This window comes from Pleuronectes platessa, chromosome 21 (assembly GCF_947347685.1).
Source record: "Pleuronectes platessa chromosome 21, fPlePla1.1, whole genome shotgun sequence".
NCBI classification, from domain to species: Eukaryota; Metazoa; Chordata; class Actinopteri; order Pleuronectiformes; family Pleuronectidae; genus Pleuronectes; species Pleuronectes platessa.
The window spans coordinates 9,057,349-9,077,159 of record NC_070646.1 but is presented as its reverse complement, the minus strand read 5'-3'; the positions used below and the strand labels follow the sequence as shown (position 1 = coordinate 9,077,159).

Here is a 19,811-nt window from a genome sequence, read left to right as displayed (position 1 = left end):
TCCTTTCAAATCTTGCAACTTGTTTGTAATATCAAACAATCAAATAATGTGTCGGCCGTCTCCTCTTGCATTTCGAAAAGATCTCCTAAGTTGATCATATGATATTCAGTCAAAGCATAATGACACACCAAGGGCCCCGTCCCAGGAGACAGGAGAGCACTTCACATACGTCCACGTCCCTACAATGGCTGGTGTAAGAAAGAAACTTGAGTTTAAAGCTTCTCCGGTATCAGTTTACAAAGCCACCCATGAATTAAAAGATTAGTTTCACTGTGAAAGGAAATGTAATACCAAATCTCTGGGGCGTGTATAAACTTATTTATGGATTGTGCTTTTGTGCATTTGTGTTTTTAAGTCGATTGTTACCGAGGACCACGCATAAAGAGGTGTCAAATACCACCCGTTTTCTCTGGTTATAAAAACACACCATCTTATATCCGTCCAGTGTTTCCTTCAGATGAACAGTTTAGAGTCTCAATGGAGGATTTTGTGGTATTTTTTATCGTATTAACAGTAGTTTCAGTCATTCAGTCACTTCCATGATGATTTCACTAGATCACTGCTTTGCTCTAAACACCTGGATTTGGAATTCAATATCTTTAAAACCGGCATGAGTGAAGTATTAATAGTGGGTCCCCCTCCCAATGCATCTCCACCCATAACAACACGAAAAATTCTATGACATTTTTTCTTCTCCTCTCTGATGACCATATTTGGATAAAGACAATATTTGTATGTTAACTTTAACTACCATATTAAGCCTCACAGACTTTGGACCTGAAGCAAAAGTTGAAATGATAACAGAATTTTAACACAATGCTTGTCATTTTAAAAACGTTTTATTCTCGGACATCTGGGTAAAATTATTTGCAACCTATCAGTATCACAAATATATATATTTTTTTAGATTTGTCAGTTATTATTTTCAGTAGCTGCTTTTGTGGAAAAGGTTGACGACTCACTGTGATTAATAATGATTTTCCTTGTTAATACACAAGATTCTTTGTTGCCATGTGCAAAGTAACAACAGGCGTCATAATAATAATAAAGGTTTAAGACAACAATTTAGATTGGACCAAAGATAAAGGTCAAGCCTGAGAATACAGACTTGTGTGATGGAAATCTGGAGATACAAGAGGCTGGAAACAACAAAGTTATCTACCTGTATTTAATAAGGGGCTTTCTGCAGAAAGGATCAACACAGGGAAACCACAAGGATCTCAGAGTGATGATGCAGAACAGTCAAAAACACGGATCTTATATAGGAGGACTGAGGGCTGTCCCTCTGAACCAATGCAGACAGGTTCCATGGTGGGGGAAGTAAAGGAATCTAAACATTAGCAGCTGATTCAAATTTTTTTCCTTATGTGATAAGAAGACATACACTACTTCCTTTGATGGGTTATTAAGTCACAAATGGTCTCACCTTATTCACGTCATAAACAGTTCCCACCATAAAACAGCTCAAGTCTTAAACATTTGGTGTATGTAAATACAAGTCATAAAAGTCTCTTACAAGGCTACAGAAACTCACTATCCAAATACAAAATAGTTTGTCAACCATGTTTAGTAAATTTTTCTACTACACTTGCTAACTAATACAATACAAAATATAAAAAATATATGCATAATATCATAATTATAATAAGGGGTGTACTTACTGGATGGATGGAAATAGAGTCAGATCTAAAAAAAGGAACTTGCATGAACTTTGTTTCCTACCTGACCTGCATTTGGAATGAATGAAGAACGTAACATTGGACAGCCTTTTCTAATCTTACCATAAATACTCAACGTCAGCTGAGACTCGTCATCACAGGCCACAAAAGATTTATTGAACCAGTTTTACAGAAGTTTCATACCTCTGAGCTAGGATTCTCTGAAGTGACAACCATGCAGGGTTGAGTAACGCTGTTGCAGGGCCACGCATAACTTTAGAGAACTTAAACCGTTTACTCTTCCTGGACCTGGGGGGGTGGGGGGCGCTCAAATCGCTGTGATTGGCTGGATTGCCGTTCGATAAATCTAACTTGACCCTTTCATGAGTCGGGACAATCCTGTGAGTGGGGAAGATAACAATGAGGCGCCAAATCTTCCAGAGAAATAATAAAAGTAGTCTGAAGCAAAAATCTGGTAAAACTAGATAATGACTGCAAATATGAGAGACAGCAAGATAGCTCATCTTGCATCTTATCTACGTGACAGCCATCAGCCCCGGGCAGGCAGATAATCACTGACACATTTCTTTGAACCTGTGACTTGGGTATCAGCAGGTGCGTGACTCTCTCAATTGCTCCTTTATGCATACCAATCCTTTTCACGTTGACAATGCCATTAATTAAATTCTCCAAGTGACGTAAGTTGCAACTGTGTGTTTGACCAAATCAAAAAAATAAAATGAACCTGATCCCAGATAAACCAGATCACCATGCCAGCTGTGGTGTCGGATGTGAAGTGGGCTCGTGACTGTCCGGTTTGAGATGCCAAACCTACGAGGCCAGGTGAGCAACGGACAGAAGGATCCACTGATGGTAACCTCCATCTCTGATAACAGGCCTCAGATGAACTGTTGCATCAACCTGGATCACAGCAATAAACTGTGATTCTGTCGCATTTGAGCCTCCAACCCAGAGCTTGATGTCAGGGGGAAAAGTGGCAGCTGTGTGAATATGGACTGTTTTTGCGGCTATTTGTGGCAAAATTTTCCAAAACACCAAAGCATCGTAGTTTTCACCAAACATTTCTTGAATGTATTGATATCTCGCCATATTATTACAAGTTTGTTACTGCAAACCCTGGTTCCAGCATGACTCGGGCTGAGAGTGAGCGACTGATGAGAATCTTTTTAGGTGTTCCTCCCGCCTTCAGGGGGCCTACGTCAGCAGCGGGTTTTTAAAATGTAGAAAGTCTTGTTCCTATCTAGGTCACACCCTGGATGACAGCGTTACCTAATGCACATGGACAGATCCATCCAACTTAACCACCATCCAATAATGGCTGCTCTCTATACATTGTCACCAGACTTCCTGCTTCGCTCCCATGGGGACCAGGGGAGCTGCGAAAACATGTAACATGAACCCCAGACACTGAAGAACAAAGGTTGTCCTCTACATACACATGATGACCTACAACATTATGGGAATCTTACTTTCCATTTCGGCACATGGTCGCATTTCTTTTGAAATTCCATACAATGGATGATTCCTCTTGTCGGTTAAAACTGTCAAAACACATTTTGATCGAATGAAGGAACTTAAATGTTTTATTTTTGGCAAGCGTAAACTACGGGGGATGTAAAATAATCCTATTCAACTTGTTAATGTCATGTTGACGGTTCAGGTCATTAAAACACACCTACTTCTTTAACTACTCCTTTAAACCCTGCCTCCTTAGATCATTGTTAAGCAACAACGAAAACAGATTTTCACCCCTCATAGCCTGCAGTGGACGACATTTGTATTGGACGTCTGATGTATGACTGAAACCAAAATGACTGCACCTGGCCCATTAAGTCAAAAATGTAGATATACAACAAATAACAATCCAAAATCAACAAACCAGTTTGGCACTCTCCACAGCTCCAGGGGAAGATACTGAAATGTCAAATGTGTGACATGTGTTGTGCAATAAATCACAGGGGGCCTGTGTTTCTGGCATTACTTTATGTGTGTCCAACATGAAGAATATTATAACATATAATACAAATTTAAATGCCTCTCATCATATATACAAATAAAGGTATTCATTTATTATTATCAATTATCAACACGTAAGTGCCTTGATGTTGTTATTGTCTGTGCTAATCTTTTAAACCCTATGTGTTTTGATGCTGCCTCTGAACGAAACCGTATAGTTGAAGTTAAACTAATAAGGTGAATTTGATTGGTCTGATGTCATGTAAATCATCAGAGGCACAGGTAAGAACTGTATGTGTTTGACTTCTAACTTCTTACCTCTAACTTCTTGACTTCATAAGCAGGATGGGTGGGCAAACATGTCTCATGCTCCCTCACCCTCAACACCGGAGCCCCCCAGGGTTGTGACCTGTCCCCCCAGCTGTACTCACTGTACACTCATGACTGCGCGGCCACCTTCAACTCTATCAACATTGTCAAAGTTGCGGACCTCTGATCACTAACAACGACTAGAATACCTTCCTGGAGGAGTTTAAAGCCCTCGAAAAATTGTGCCTTATCAAAAAACCTCCTGAACGTCAGCGACACAAAATAGATGATATTTGAGAACAGCATGAAGCAGGAGAGGAACTATCAACCCCTCAGGATTCACATCATGCAGGATCTGTCATGGTCCTGTCATCAGCACCCTAGAACAGAATGCCTGCCAGCGTCTCTACCACATTCGACTCTTAAGAGACTTCAGGCTGCTATATAAAGTGCTAAATAACTGAATTTACTTCTGCACCATCCAGAGCGTCCTGAGGGGAAGGATGGGAGGACTCTCCAGAGGGTGGTGCGGTCAGCTGAGTGCACAATCCGCGCTGAGCTCCCGGACCTGCAGTCCATCTACACCAAGCGGTGCTGTACCAAAGCCAGACAGATGTTGAACGAGCACCCAAACGATGGACTGTTCATCCGGATGCAGTCAGGGAAGCACTTCCAATCCATGAAGGCCAACACAGAGAGAAAGAGGAGGAGCTTCTCCTCGCTGGCCATTTCAAAAACCTAAGCCCAATTCATGCTTTTGTTTCTAATATAGTTACGCACCTGGTGAGAGAGTTTCTATGTTGGTGTTTAGTGTCTTCCAGTTTCTGGTACGCTTAGTTACAAATTCTTTGGCATCTCTGGTTACTTCAAAACAATGGCAAGTGTTACTAAGCGGTTATTATTGGAAATGGCGCTGATGGATTTTGTAGAGCAATTACTCTCTCTTATAGAACTACAATGAAGAAAGAAAGATATTTTCCGCGGTCGTTCCTTCAACTCAATTAAAAAATGGCTAATTGATATGGAGCTTTTTACAATATACAGCAAGGGGAAGTCCATGTTCATGTAACAAGTCATGGTCTCACCCAGACCACTCACCCATATCATTCCTGTCATATTATCAGAGGTGTTGGTAGCTGCAGGTTACTGAGGTCAGATCAGAAGTTCCTAGCCCTACACACATTCATTTTGCAAAAAGAGCCACCGGCAGTTGTGTTACACTGGGACTCTTATGAATTGTCTACTGTGGGGACAGCTTGTCGCTGCAGGCTAAAAGGGTTCGAACAGCGGTTGTCTATTTCCTCATCCAGCATTCCTGCACCATACAACCAGCTGACTGCCATTGAAAGAAATTGGAAATTTGGAGCTTGGAATTGTCATTGATGTTTAAATTATTTAAAAATGTTAATTTAATCTCGAAAGGATCCACCCCTGCATGCAATTGTCATGACATCTTAGAACTTCTATCTGACAAAAATATCTCTTTGTCCCTGCCTATCTGTCTATCAATCTTTTCACCTGTGAGTGCATACATTCCTCGTCTAGAACAACTAGTCACATGCCCACAGGTAGATTCATCCTTCCACCCCAACCCTCCCTTCAGAAATGATGTCATGATGTTTCCACCATTGAACAGCTGACAGACACTGCTTTGGTTCAGGTGCATAAATTAGCCTCAATATACTGGAAATGTCAAAGACACATAGTTTCCTTAAATATAAGAAGATGTTGAATAGACACATAATTTTTCAATCATTTAAGTAAAAGGTGCAAAAGTAACATTTAAGTCATAATTTTAGATAAGTAGATTGCTAGCCCTATGTGGGGTTTGAGAAGAGACAGCTGAGGGAGGGGCTGAGAGGATATAAAGAGGCAGTGCAAGGCTCCACGGCTGTTGGACACACAGGACGGTACAGCATGTCAAAGGTAAGACCCTCTGTTGCTCAGGTGACATGAAATCAACTGAACCTACTCCAACTGGACCTTTCAGAGGAACGTTTGCCTTTTCACCCTTTGATTATTTCCATAATTAAAGGTGTTTAAAATTAGGGTTAGGGTTGGGGGGGGGATTTTATTCTCTTATTTACATATTTGAATCATGCATTTTCTTACCATGGATTTGAAATGGATGACAATTCATTTTTTTTTTTTACTTTGTGACTGTTTCTTTAGATGATCCTCCTCGTAGCCCTAGTCCTCACTCTGTGCGCCCTCACATTAAGGGTTGATTGTGCCGCTGCAGGAATTGGTAGGTATTTGAACAGTTTTTTCATCACCTTTGATTTATGACTCTTTGGATTAATGCTGCGTCTCCATTGAGACTACTTGTCATCGTGAAGTGATACTTATACGCTCTCTTCCACCTCCAGACTGGTGTTACGATCTCCCAACCTGCAGTGAGTGATCTCCTGTAATCTCTACCAACCTCAACATCTCAGCTGCTCCACTACAGCTACTCACAGTTGTGTTTGTGTTTTACAGATGACAACAACTGGGCAACCATCGCTCCCAAATATTGTAATGGCTCCCGACAGTCGCCCATTAACATTAACACAACAGCTGCCAAAACTGATGAAAACCTGACAGAATTCACCTTTACCAACTTCAGCAGTACCACTGCACAGGAAACCCTTGAAAACACCGGCAAGACAGGTGAGGACAGACACCAATGACTAAATGGCAGCTCGTCATTTTGTTGGATTACCAAATGATATACATTTTTATCTTTACAAATGAATTATCATGCTTGGGTTTTATTGTCATCAGCACTCATTCATTCTTTTTTTTTAACATCTTCCAGTCAAGGTTAACTTGGCAAGTGGTGTTCAGATTTCAGGAGGAGGTCTCTCCGAAGCCTACAGCAGCCTGCAATTCCACTTGCATTGGGGAAATGGCCCCTCAATCCCAGGCTCTGAGCACACAGTGGATGGCAAGCGCTACCCCATGGAGGTGTGTGTCTGTGTGTCTATGTATATATATATATATATATATATATATTCCATTATATACAATTTACAGAAATATATTCATTAACATTTCTTTTATCTTTTCTCCCATAGTTGCACATTGTAAACATCAAGTCCTCCTACAATGGCAACTTAACCCAGGCGCTTGCAGACTCCACAGGACTCGCTGCTCTTGGTTTCTTCATTGAGGTGAGATGATTCAAGCATTCAGCCACTTAGAGGAAACATATTATGCAAATATTCAGGTTCACATGCATCAAGTTCCTCATGCTGTCCATTCCTGCAGCTCCTCTTTTCAGCCTCTGTCTGTAAGTTTGGTTTTTGCTCCTGTCTCTAAAGCCCAGTTGGCCCACTGTGTTGGAATGACTGGCTCCCACTGGAACTACACTCAGACTATAATCTGTCTATTCTTGCTTTGCATGGAACGTCACCTTAGATCACCTAAATCAAATCTATCAGTATAGACTCGATATAGGACCTCAGCTAATACAGTATTTCCAAGAATGGTAAACATGCAGCTTTGTACACTAGTACATAAAGATTTGTTTATAGGTAACATTTTGGCGTCATTCAAACACTTTTTCAGGCGTCTATAAGCAAAGCCAATGTGTACATTCTCAACTCTGCTCCTCTACCATCCCAGCAACCACTGGGTCTCTTTTTAAATGGATCTCAGAAAAGGCCAATCTCAGCCCTCAATGGAATGATGTTGGACCTAAGGCGAGTCTTTATGGACAAACTGAGAGCAGCGTGGGAGGGGGATTTTTGTCAGTGGACTTTGACTCCATCACTTTGGATGTTCCCATTAGTTTCATTACTCTTCTGAATGAATTCATGCATGGGCTCAAACAAGCTTGAGTCTAATTAATTATTTTGTGCATTCTCTCAGGAGATGTCAGGCAATGCCACTGGCGAACCTGCAAGCTGGAAGACCTTGACCTCCTATCTGGCTAACATCACAAACAAAGGTAAGGAGATGTTTTAGTCTTCTAGAGGTTTTTTTTGCAATTGCTCTGTATAACATGATGTCAGATGCAGTCCCTTCAGACGTTGTGTTTCTGTCCTCAGGTCAAACTTTCACACTTCCTTCTGGAATCTCACTGGATGACCTCCTTGTTGGGGTGAACCGTGCAAAGTACTATCGTTATCTTGGCTCCTTGACCACCCCTGCTTGCAATGAGGTGGTCGTTTGGACAGTGTTCAAGGAGACGATCAAAGTCAGCAAGGATCTGGTGAGTTTCTCTTCATCCTTACGTACAATGACCAGAACATAAAGTACATATACTCCCACAGTAACTGAATGCAGCTAACTCGCCCGATGTCTCATCTCCAGATCGACCTCTTTAGCAATACAGTACACATCAACGACAGCTCATCGGCTTTAATTACGAATGTCTTCAGACAGATCCAGCCAGATCAACCAGTCACAACACAGGCTGCAAGCTCTGCCTCCACAACCTGCTACTCTATGGGGCTGATGGTGCTCAGTTTTGCTCTGTGGAAGAATCTGTGATCAAATACAATCCAGCAACTTATTTTGTCCTGGGGAACCTGTTTTTTTTCTGTGAGATTTTGTCTGACTTTAGGCTTGTCCAAGATTGTGTAGTGTTGGTCCTGTCTGCAGAAAGCCCCCATTAAAATACACAAAGACAAATTTGGTGTTCCAGCCTCTTGTATTTTCAGATTGTATCCGGTTGAGTGGCCCTCTTGGCAGGGTAGAGAGAAAAATTTAGACCAAGTAATTACAAGAGGAAATTACTATTGGCAATATCATATGGGGGATAATTAATTATAGGAATTGGATCAAAGGGACAGAAAACAAACAATGGCAGGGACAGATAACTCTCCACAAGTGTCTCAGTGTTTAAAGATACAGGATTCTGACAAGTCAAGCTGGTTTCACTGTGGTAACAGCACATGATACATTGATTGCACGACCACTCCCTGCTTCTCTCTCTGCACAAGCAGCAGAGCCACTGCTCTCATTGACGCATGCTAGTTGGCTAAAGGGAAAAGGGTGAATAGAATACCTACACTGACAGTAGATATGCATTTGGTGCAGTGCATGATTTTGGCAAAGTTTGGAAACACATACAATTCCTTACATCATCAGGCAAACCAATTGCACATCATTCTCTGGTGACTCAGAGGCTTGATGCTACTGCCCTCCCCAAACAGGTTGCAGTCTGCAAATGCGATGCTCACACTTCTAATAATAAGCCAGTGTCACATGGGAATTCCAGAGCGGCCTCAACCACCCCCTAGGCTCATCTAAAGGAACTCCAACTTAGAGCCACAGGGGATGAGCGTGCGTTTTGGAAGAAATGTCACTGCACATACAGTATACACATCCTCCACCTGACAAATCATTTGAGCATTTACAGATGTCAAGGGAAAAAGTACTGCTTGGTTATAGTTGACATGTTTTCCAACTGAGTTGAAGTTTTCCCCACATCTAAACAAGAAACAGGTGTTAATACATAAAGTCTGCACTGAAATACTTGTCATAAATTCCCTTAATGCAACATGAGATGACTTTGTTCTTTTCCAATGTAGCTTGATGTAATAGTAATGTTATCACGACATTGTTCAAAGGTCAAATTAAATAATCATGGTTGCTGCTCTAATGAGTTGACCCTCATATGTTGTCATGTTAATTACAATAAATATTCACAAGCTTTCATTTGCAAACTTGCACATCTTGCATTCACGATATGGACAACAGCTCACATCCAGGGTTGAGCTGACAAGGCTATTTTCAGGTGCCTGAGAATGGGATATTGCTAAAAGTTTACTGAGTAGCTTTAGCAATGGTGATTTTGAAATTATTTCGTCAACGCAATCCGAGTGTGGCAATATTTGGTCGCCATTTAAATCTGCCTGATACATGTATCTGTCTTGAGAGTTTAAAATTGGTTGTTACATTTTGGCAAAGTTTTTGGTTGCTATATTACTTTATGTTTTGCTATATTTTGTCCTCATCGGTGGATGTATTGTTTGCACATGAAATGCAGCCAAATTATCAAGCTGATCATTCAAAGTGTAATTGAGGTCTGTGATGAGATTTACAACTTGTTTAACCCTGTGTTTAACTACTTGAACATGTAGCAAAACTGTGAGTTATTAAATATCTTAATTAGAATGATCAGTTGTCTGTCCCTTTTCAAGCAATCTTGGATTTATTGTTTGAAACTGGAAATTTCTAATGGTATTTTGTAATGTAGTTGTTTAAATGTCGATTGGGCAACTGGTTTTGCATCATTCTAGAATGTCAACACATACTGTATGAACTTGGTTTTGATTCGCCAACTAGCCTAGAACCAGTGATGTGCAAGTTAACACCTCTCATGAACTATCAGTTCACATGAAGTAAACATGAATAGGTCACATTCATAGCTCACCAGTTAAATTCTGAACCAGTTCATAGTTCAGTTCAGGACAAAAAAGCAAACTTATATAAAGAACACTTACATTTTAATGATGATATTTTTATTGATAATACTTTAACAGCGACAAATTTACTTCTTGCATAGACCAGCAGCTACAGTACAACAAACTGGACACAGTTTATAAGCACATCTGGCTTGACCTGAGAAAAACATACATATAGAAAATACAGCTTGAATATGTATAATACCATTTATCAATATGTCTTACTTATATTAATTTTATGGGCAGTAAACATATAACCAAACAGGAAAAAGTTGTCTCTGCATACAGTGGAATTTCCATACATTCTCCTATGTATGCTTCATGTTATCCAATACTCGAGCAGCAATCTGTTGTAAAGGCAAACATGACAAGCTTCCTTTATTGCTAGTTTGTGGTTTGAAACCAGCTTGTGGGTTGTAATGTACTGAGAGTATGTAATAATGTGAGGAGCCCCACTTATTACATAATATTACTTTGATTTATTTCTTTTTTTTTAATATATAAAAGAACTCGAAAGAAAATATAAGAGCTTGTAGGTGAAAAAACAGCATTCTTATCAAAATGCCATTGAATAATTCAAATAAGGCAATCAATGCCCGAAAAGAAGTAGGAAAAAAATCTAAACTGTTCTAGTCCTACTCCCATTTTTTTTGCTCTATCCATAAACCTTGTCATTAAATATAAGACCTCAACTATCAGCCGCCGGTGTTCAATTTCACTCGAATAAAAAACACATATTCAGACAAATAAAAACAAGACAATCAGAATAAATACAAATTTGCGTTCAAATCAGCCAAGAACAAATCAATCAGGTTCAGAGCAAACAAAGCATCCATCCCATATCCGTTCAATTTAATGTTTTATCTCCAGTGTAATGAGGGGTGGTATACAAATGGCCTATGTGACCTTCCTCAGCACATTTCTATTTTCTTATAAACTCATTAATTGCCAATATAACAGAAATCAGGAGGATCCAGCTGCTTCTAAGTATCGAAGATGATCCCCTTAAGTCGCACTTGCACTCCTTCGGGTATCGAGGAGGGGAGGTCGAAGGTGGAGCAGGACATCTAAGCCAGTCGACAGCGATGGATTTAGAAGAGACGTCAACTTGGTTCAGTCCTCCATTCTTTACGATCCAGTAGAGGTTGTCCTTAAAGAAGTAGGCATCTCCTAAAGAGCAGCGGCAACAGAGGGACTATTCAGTTTTTCAGCACACACAGGTCAGCCAGTAACAAACTAATTGTTACTAATGTCTTATGAGTGAGTTCCTGTTTGTATCACAGGTTGAGGCGATACACAGACACGAGTGCACTTGCACAAACACAATAAAGCAACAAAGACAATGACAATGACTCACTTCAACATGTTTGTTCAGGCTCAAGGATGACACAGTGTGGTTGAATTTATAAACTGAATGGAAACATGGCTTCTGTTTGTTCAGAGAGAGTCCTAGGAACCTTTGATGGTTTAAAGGGAGCTCATTGCTAGATTTGTTGGTATTAACTCTGTCAATTTACGGAACAGCCTGAGATCAACAACCGGAAGTGACAGCCTTTCGTCACCTGAGATGAATTTGTGGGGTAAGTTCCTGTGGACAAACCCACACCAAGTATCTAAGCTTCTGTTTGTTTTTCAAATGTGCAGTTCCTGTGCCTGTTCTAAACCTGCCTGTTTGGAATGGGTTGCTGGCCTGGTCTGAAACTGTAAAGATGACAGATGTCTGGAATAAAAAATACAGTAGATAGTTGTTACTCAAGCCAGTTGATTGATTTGTGGTTACTCCTTCTTATCTTGACGTCAACTCTCTATTATAATTTTGACATATTTTCATACCTTCCAGAAGCTTCTGTCCACCTGTTTGTCACCACCCTTAACATTGGTTCTGTTTATTTGTCTTGCATTGGTGAAATTCATCACATATTTGTGACGTTACCTTCTCCCCAGCTGATGATATCATCCATGTCGGAGGGCACTCCTTCCCAGAGGCTGGTTTCCTTTGGGTAGCCAGGATCCGGATTCCTGGTCCCCTGTTCATCTCTACGGCTCTCGTCAAACCTCCAAAACTCCCCTCGGCTAAACAGGTAGGTCTTGCCATTGTGAGCCCAGATAAAGGCTGCATCCACCCTGTCCACCAGTGCCCCGCTCTTGGTCTTCATGCCCCAATCGGAGATGGGGCGAGGGTAACCGCTCATGGCCTCCGTGTCCTTGAAGACCCAGTACTGAGATCCTGGATAGATGGAGTAAGGTGTGAAAGAGAACTTTTTAGAATATGCTTTATCTGCCAGATTGCCAGTTTATATGGTCAGTCTACCCACTGAAAAAAAACTGACATCAAATTAACATTGAATGAAGAAGAATAATCAGAAGAATAATCCAGCTCCACTTTCTCTCCGTACCGATAAAGAAGATGATTCGGCTGTCGCTTTTCCTCTCATACACTGCGTCGACCTTGTTTGTTCCCGGCGGGAGGCCGATCCAGAAGTTTTTGATCTGAGCTGGATTGAGCGACAGCAAGGACCCGTCTCGCTTAGTTCTCCAGAAGTGTGCACCTTCCCGAGAAAAGAGAGTGAATGCACACTCAACAGGACCAACTATATCAATATCAATCCTGAATGTCTTTACGTTGCATGAGTATTATGATCTACTCACCTTTAAAAAAGAAGACCTCTCCCCTGATATTTGCCACTGCATCGAATCCTCCCTGGCAGCGCTCGCGGAAGGAGGGCTCAGAACTGGATAGACGACATTATGTTAAAACTCTATAGTCAAATTGAATTTCTATAGAATGCTATGTACTAAATATTCACTAAAGGGTGCAATAAGACAAAACCCTTTTACAGTAAGGATCAATCAAAAGGCTTTTATCTCCATCTCTGGTCTTAGATTAGTCATCATTCATTCATGCAGGAGTGAACTGAGTGCATGGATATAAAATAAATTGTTTATAAAAGCAAATGATTAAGTGCTTATTGTCTAGTAGGATGTACAGTAGTGGGGGATTTATTGTTTTTTGGCTCTGTACTCACGGCCGTGTTGGTTTTGGAGGCGGTGGACTGGGCAGGTGTGGGGGGTCAGGGTCAGCTCCCCCTGGTGGCCCACCGTCCTTCACACCTAACACAGAATAGTGACAGGAGGCAATGTTAAAGAGGTGAAAGAGTAAATGACAGCGCCGGAAAAACAACAAGCCACCCACTTCCTTCACTGTGGCCACAGGTGTAACCGCTGTGTTTTTTTATGACATGCAAGGAAACTGTTTGGTGAAATCCGCACACATTAGTAACTTGTTGTCTTGTAATTGGCGTTATCACAGACTTGTAATCCTTAGTAGAACGCTGTATTAATCAAAGACATGATTGGAAAGCAAACATTTAGAAATAATAGAAATTTTACTTATAATATGACCTAGTGCACAGGATGAAAATGACAAAAGAGAAACAAGGCAGTGTTGTTCTGTCAGTTGTTCTATCACTTCTTTCAAGACTTGAGCATCTTCACAACTATTGGATGGATTGCCATGAAATTTGATTCAGACATCAATGCTTCCAACAGAATGCCAACCACTGACTTGGGCGATTCCCTGACTTTTCATTGTAGCGCCACCATGAGGTCGACATCTTTGGTTTTCATGGAGAAATATCTTAACAATCTTTGAACAAATTGACGTGAAATTTGATTGAGATATTCAAGGCCCCTAGAGGTTCAATTGTGACTTTGGCTGGAGTTTCTGTTCAGCTCGCTGTATCAAAAGATGATCTGACAAAAATACAACACATCAACACATAGACTGTTAAGTTAATCAATATAACAGAGATTCTGCAGTTTGACTGTTCACTGACCGTAGAGCTGCTGGATAGCCATCCTGTCGTCCAGCTCCAGCTTGAAGTTGGCAATATCATTCACAGGACCCTGGTAATATGGCCTCATGATGGATGGGTCGGTGGAGGAATGGGAAAGGCCCAGAGCGTGACCAAACTCATGCACCGCGACTGTGAACAAGTCTGTGCTCTCGCCTGCGCCTGAGGATGTGAGGATCAAGGGTTAGATCCCAAACGTCCACAAATCGGACGTTCATTACATTCTATATGTCTAAGGCAGGGCAGGTCATCGAGCCCTCATCCCTCTATCATGATTACATCTAGTCCATACCTCCGTTGCTCCAGATCTCATCATCATCAAAGTGTGTGTCACCCGCCACTTTGTCGTTGCCAGGAAAGAAGGCGTGGGCCAGGGTGCCACCCATCCCGTCAAACGGGTACCCGTCCTCGTGCAGCAAACGGTCAAAAGACACTTTGATGTCCCCTCCGGCTGCGGTCCCTCCGCTGACACTCGACAGCTTATGGAAACTCAAGGGGGCCGCGTCACTCCAGGCTTTTAAGGCATGATAGAGGAGGTTCTCCACAATATTACTATTCAGGTTGGGTGAGTTAGACCTCGATGGGAAGCTCTGGATACTGCAGACAACAGAGCAGTAGGTTGAATTATTACATATTTGTGGAATGTCATGGAAAGTTATTGACAATCTTCTAAACTCCTTCTTAACCTCTTTGTGTTTTGTTTATCACAAAGTACTGGCTGTGATTTTAATACACAGGCTACCACACGATCAAACGCTCATTTAAAGGGTTTGAAAGGTTACATCCTTCACTGGGATCCATTGGCTCTGAGCCTGAGCCTTATTTGATCCTGTAATCTGAATCTTGATCTTGGTATAGCACATTAATGTTACCAAATTAACAAAGAAACTAGATATATCAAATGTAACTTGAACATTCTCACAGCCATGGTTGTGGAAGTAATAGATCTGCACAGCGTGTATGTACTTTGAGTATTTGTCAAGAGAGACTGATACGCATATTTTAAATGTGTGTATGCAGAGATTCCTCAAAGCTAAAAAGCCATAAGTCTGTGTGACCAACTAGTACACTTCCCTAAATAGAAAAAATACAAATATTGTCTTCAAGGTTCTTAATCCTAAAATAAAGTCGTTGGCGTTCAAACTAAATTTAGTTATGGTGTGATTGAGGTGTTGATTATTTTTGGCCTTGACAGAAAATCTTCCCGTTTGTGGTTGTGAGTCATATACAGAGGAGGGACATGACAGGAAACACACCTCCACGTCAGATCTGTCTTATGCCACTTGAGGCCTGTCAGGGCGTATCTCTTCCTCCTCCTCTTCCTCAGCATGTCCTCACTTCCCACAATGTCAGGGAGAGAGCACCGTGGCGTGGAAATGAGTTTGAGGGTTGCGCTGTCTAGAAGAGAAGTTGATCACATATTGGATGTTGAAATTAAATATGTCCTACTCATGATGTGCTGTCGTGACAGAGGTTAAGACGTTGTTACCGAGCACCCCGGTTTCCTGGACTCCTCCAAATCTCTGCATGACCTTGATGGCTTTCTCAATCCCCTCCTTGGTCCGCAGTTGACTCGTGCGGGGGTCTTGAGGAGGAAGGTAACCATACCGGCTCAACCAATCCTGCGCAGAAAACAGAGGAAGAAAAACACATGTATATCTCAAACAATAGATAATAAAAACCATCTCTTACATGAGTTTGAATTAAAGGTTACAGGCCGACTTATGACTCTAGATCATCAGTCTACATCATGTGAGCATGTGCCTCACAAGGCAGTGTGTCAACCTCCTTTCTCATAAATATTAAATGATCCTGTCCACTGGTGGGTGAGTCGCGTGAAGGGCTCTGCGTGACAATGACAGTTTGCTTAAAACCGTCAAAACAAAGAGAAGAGAATAGGTGGGAATTGAAATGAGCACACATCTGTGTTGATACGAGCGAAATCTCTCTCTTCAAAGTGATTTAGAACCCTGCACTTCCTCCCGCACTGCCTCCACCCTTCCACTGTAGCCGCACTTGAAAGTACAAGGTGTTTTCCTCTCCATCAACCGTCATGTATATGGGTTTCATGTTGCAAAAACGTGTCCCTAACAATGCACTTCTCATTCCTTTCTTTTTTTAAAGTCTGCATTATTGCACCTGAAAAACTGTTTTGCTGCAGTCACATATTTTGCACACGCACATCTCCTTCGACACCATCGTATGGATGCAGAAGTGACCCTTTTCTGTAGTAATGCATAACAAGCAGATTCTCATAAGCGGACAAAAAACAATTTGCTTTTAAGGAAGTAACTGAGGGCGAGAGACTGCGATTTTCCTGCTTTTTAGGGAATTTGATGTTTGTCAGTGTAATCAGCTGAAGACAGATATACTTTGTGTATTTTTTGCTCTGCAAAAACTGTTTTTTTATTTCAATAAATAGTCAAAATCTACAAAAACAACTCTTGTGGTATTTTCAAACCCCTGTGGGTCCCCTCAAGCGCCTCATGTGCACCAGCCACCCTTTTTGCCATTGTCATTTCCTCAATATGACCCCATATGAGTCAGAGATTAATCTTTACATTCCAAAAAATGTATAACACACATGCAATATATCATTGGATATAAATATATTGTCATTAAATTGACAATTGGTTATATGTCTAATGCTGTGACATTTAAAAGGAAATATTTTAAAACTAAGTGATACACATCATTAACGATATAGAGCAACGTGTTTTTTTTGCTAGAAAATAAAGAAATAATGCGTTGAATACAGAATACATACAAATGCTAAATCGAGGGGAGGCTACAGAGCAGCCAGACCCGTATTTACAACTTTTTATATATATATTTCTTTTCTACTCACCACCGCTCGGCTGTACTGATCTGCCTCCGCCGATGCGCTCTCTGTCAGGGTCAAAACCATCCACAGCAGCAGAGCCAGCTTCATCGTGGTCCCTGCAGGGAGAATAAGCCCGCTCCATCATTCGGAAAACACTGAATCATTTGGAGGAGACATTTCAGAAACTGCGTTCAAAGTGAACCGAAGCGCGAAAGAAAGAGAAAGGAAACAAAGCTCACCGTGGTCTTCTCCTCTGATGGCTCTGCTCTCCTGGGACTAGGCTGGGCTCATTGATCAGCTCTCTCTGCCTCGAGCCCTCCCTCCCTCACACTGGACCACATCTCCACACCCCCACCCCCGCGCTCCTTTCCTCATCCCCCAGCTTGGTGCGTGCTCGTGTGACCCACGTACATAAGGCAAGAGTGCACGTGGTGCGTGCATGTTGCCCAACGTTAAATAGACAGTTCTGTAATTGCAGAAACGGCACTTTAGCTTTTCCTAAGCAATAAGTCACTACGGTCATGAAGCCTGTTAAAAAGCAAACCTCTGTAGAGCTGTTGGTTTTACTCTTGATAGTTTCGCCTGAAAATGTTTCCAATATTAAATTGAAGTAAATTTGTTGATGATGTGGATGATGATGATGAGGTTGATGATGATGATGATGGTGGGGGTGGTGGTGGTGGTGGTGATGATGATGATGATGAAGATGATGATGATGATGATGGTGGGGGTGGTGGTGGTGGTGGTGGTGGTGATGATGATGATGATGAAGATGATGATGATGATGATGATGATGATGATGATGATGGTTATTTTGTTATATTAAGCATTTATATTCACGATAAGAGGTAAACAAAGTTTTCAAAAAACACTTAAGCACTAAGTTGCAGTAAATAAAAATAACCTCATTCCGGTTAATGAGTCTACGTTGGCCTGTCTTCTTGTCTTTAAAGGAAATGGTTTTCCAGTCCTGTTTTCTGCTGCCCACACCTTTCTCACCTTTTCACTGCACTGGTACCGTCACCATGTTCTTCCCCTGTGTCTGACACCTCATGTCTATGTCATATCTATTTATAATAAAGTTATAACAAAGCTGATGATTAATGTGAGAAAACGTTTCCATTGCTTTGTGCTCACTGAGAAGACATCGTATTGATCTTTATGTCAAAATATGAGGATGATGATGATGATAGTGGTGATGGTGGTGATGATGATGATGATGATGATTATTTTGTTATATAAAGACTGATCCCCCCATGTCCTCTGCCACCCATTAAATCCCCTTTTCACGATAAGAGGAAAACAAAGTTAAAAAATAAAGACTTATTTGTTTACATGTTTATGTATAGCATTAAATTGCAGTATATAAAAATAACCTCATTCTGGTTAATGAGTCCGCGTTGGCCTGTCTTCCTGTCTTTAAAGGAAATGGTTTTCAAGTCCTGTTTTCTGCTGCCCACACTTTCTCACCTTTTCACTGCTAACGTCAGCATGTTCATTCCCTGTGGCTGAAACCTCATGTTTATGTCATATCTCTTTATAATAATGTTATAACGAAGCTGATGATTAATGTGATAAAATGTATCGTATAGATCTTTACGTCATCAATAGCTATATATACCCATATATTGAAGTTTGTGGATTTTTCAGGATGCTAACCCATAGCCAAGTTAAAGACGGACAATATCATATCTGGCACACAGGGCTGAAAATCTTACTTTAATCAATTTCACAAATTTTTTCAAACAACATTTTTATTGTCGATAATGAAAAGGTGGAGGTGTAGAAATCAAATTTTGATTAGAAATCCACATTTTAAATGTCAAAACTCCAAGACCAATTTAGAATTTAAGTTTCAAAATTAAGCTGCACTATGTGGGCCAGTTGGAAAATAAAAAATAAGACGTTGATCTCATATTCAGTTACACAATCAATATACCACTTAGAATTATATTGCGGCAGATGCATTATCAAATATCAAAATATTTTATTTTTCAAATGTTAAGTAGCATTTTTTATTTGGCACTATACTGAGCCTCCATATTAATCATCAACCAAAATAGTTCTTATTTTCAACACAAACTATTTTCCCATTGTTCTTCCACACAAAGTGCTTACGTTACAATGTTGGGAAATTGATGATGCTGCATTTAGCCAGAGTGCTCAGGCTTCTCACACAGCAGCTCAGAGGCTCATGTCCGAGGGTCTGCATGTTCACTTTCTCTACATATTATCCCTGGTATTATCTTTCCTTCTATCCCTCGCTCCCTCCTTAAATTTCTCTCCATCCTCCAGGGCCCATGTGAGTCCATCCATTAGCACAAAACACTACCCAGCTAATGGTTGTATGGTTTCCGTCATGTCCACTTCAGGTCGCTGCACTAGCGGAGAACATTAGAGACTCATAGCTGCTGAACATTAAGCAGTTGGAGAGATATAAATACAACTGGGCCTGTTCCAGAAAGTGGGTTTAACAAACTGTGAACCTAAGTTTGAATTTTGACTTGTGAATCTGGGATGGAAATCTCAAAATGAACCCAGTCTCTAAAGACCCAGGCATACACCTCGGTGACCAAACCTAGTTTTTAGGCCCAAACATGCAAAAAAAAAAATTGAAAACTGTGCTCACATTTCAAATATATTGAAAAAGTATATATCTTATGGCTTAATCACGTCCCTGAAGAGTTTTGGGACTACGATTTATGACATTAAAGAGTTGCCTGTACTGTACAAATGGAGAGTCTCGGCCTGAACACATACATGAAATGTAAAGAATTAGTAACTAGACTCC

General features: G+C 40.9%; 2 protein-coding genes across 2 annotated transcripts; one reads left to right on the top strand and one right to left on the bottom strand.

Annotated features, from left to right (window-relative positions):
• Positions 1-5,813: 5,813 nt before the first annotated feature.
• On the top strand, positions 5,814-10,052 carry LOC128427391 (carbonic anhydrase 4). The gene is made up of 9 exons (XM_053414493.1): positions 5,814-5,870; positions 6,117-6,192; positions 6,314-6,340; positions 6,426-6,596; positions 6,745-6,893; positions 7,004-7,099; positions 7,800-7,878; positions 7,979-8,142; positions 8,244-10,052. Exons 1-9 carry the CDS (start codon positions 5,862-5,864, stop codon positions 8,421-8,423), a joined length of 951 nt encoding a protein of 316 aa, XP_053270468.1. The 5' UTR covers positions 5,814-5,861; the 3' UTR covers positions 8,424-10,052.
• A 325-nt stretch (positions 10,053-10,377) lies between these two features.
• mmp25b (matrix metallopeptidase 25b) lies at positions 10,378-17,411 on the bottom strand. The gene is made up of 11 exons (XM_053414492.1): positions 17,260-17,411; positions 17,045-17,136; positions 15,686-15,818; positions 15,453-15,594; positions 14,489-14,793; positions 14,179-14,358; positions 13,369-13,453; positions 12,992-13,074; positions 12,739-12,891; positions 12,276-12,569; positions 10,378-11,512 (listed from the first exon to the last, which is right to left on the bottom strand). Exons 2-11 carry the CDS (start codon positions 17,126-17,128, stop codon positions 11,265-11,267), a joined length of 1,707 nt encoding a protein of 568 aa, XP_053270467.1. The 5' UTR covers positions 17,129-17,136; positions 17,260-17,411; the 3' UTR covers positions 10,378-11,264.
• Between the last annotated feature and the right edge of the window lie 2,400 nt (positions 17,412-19,811).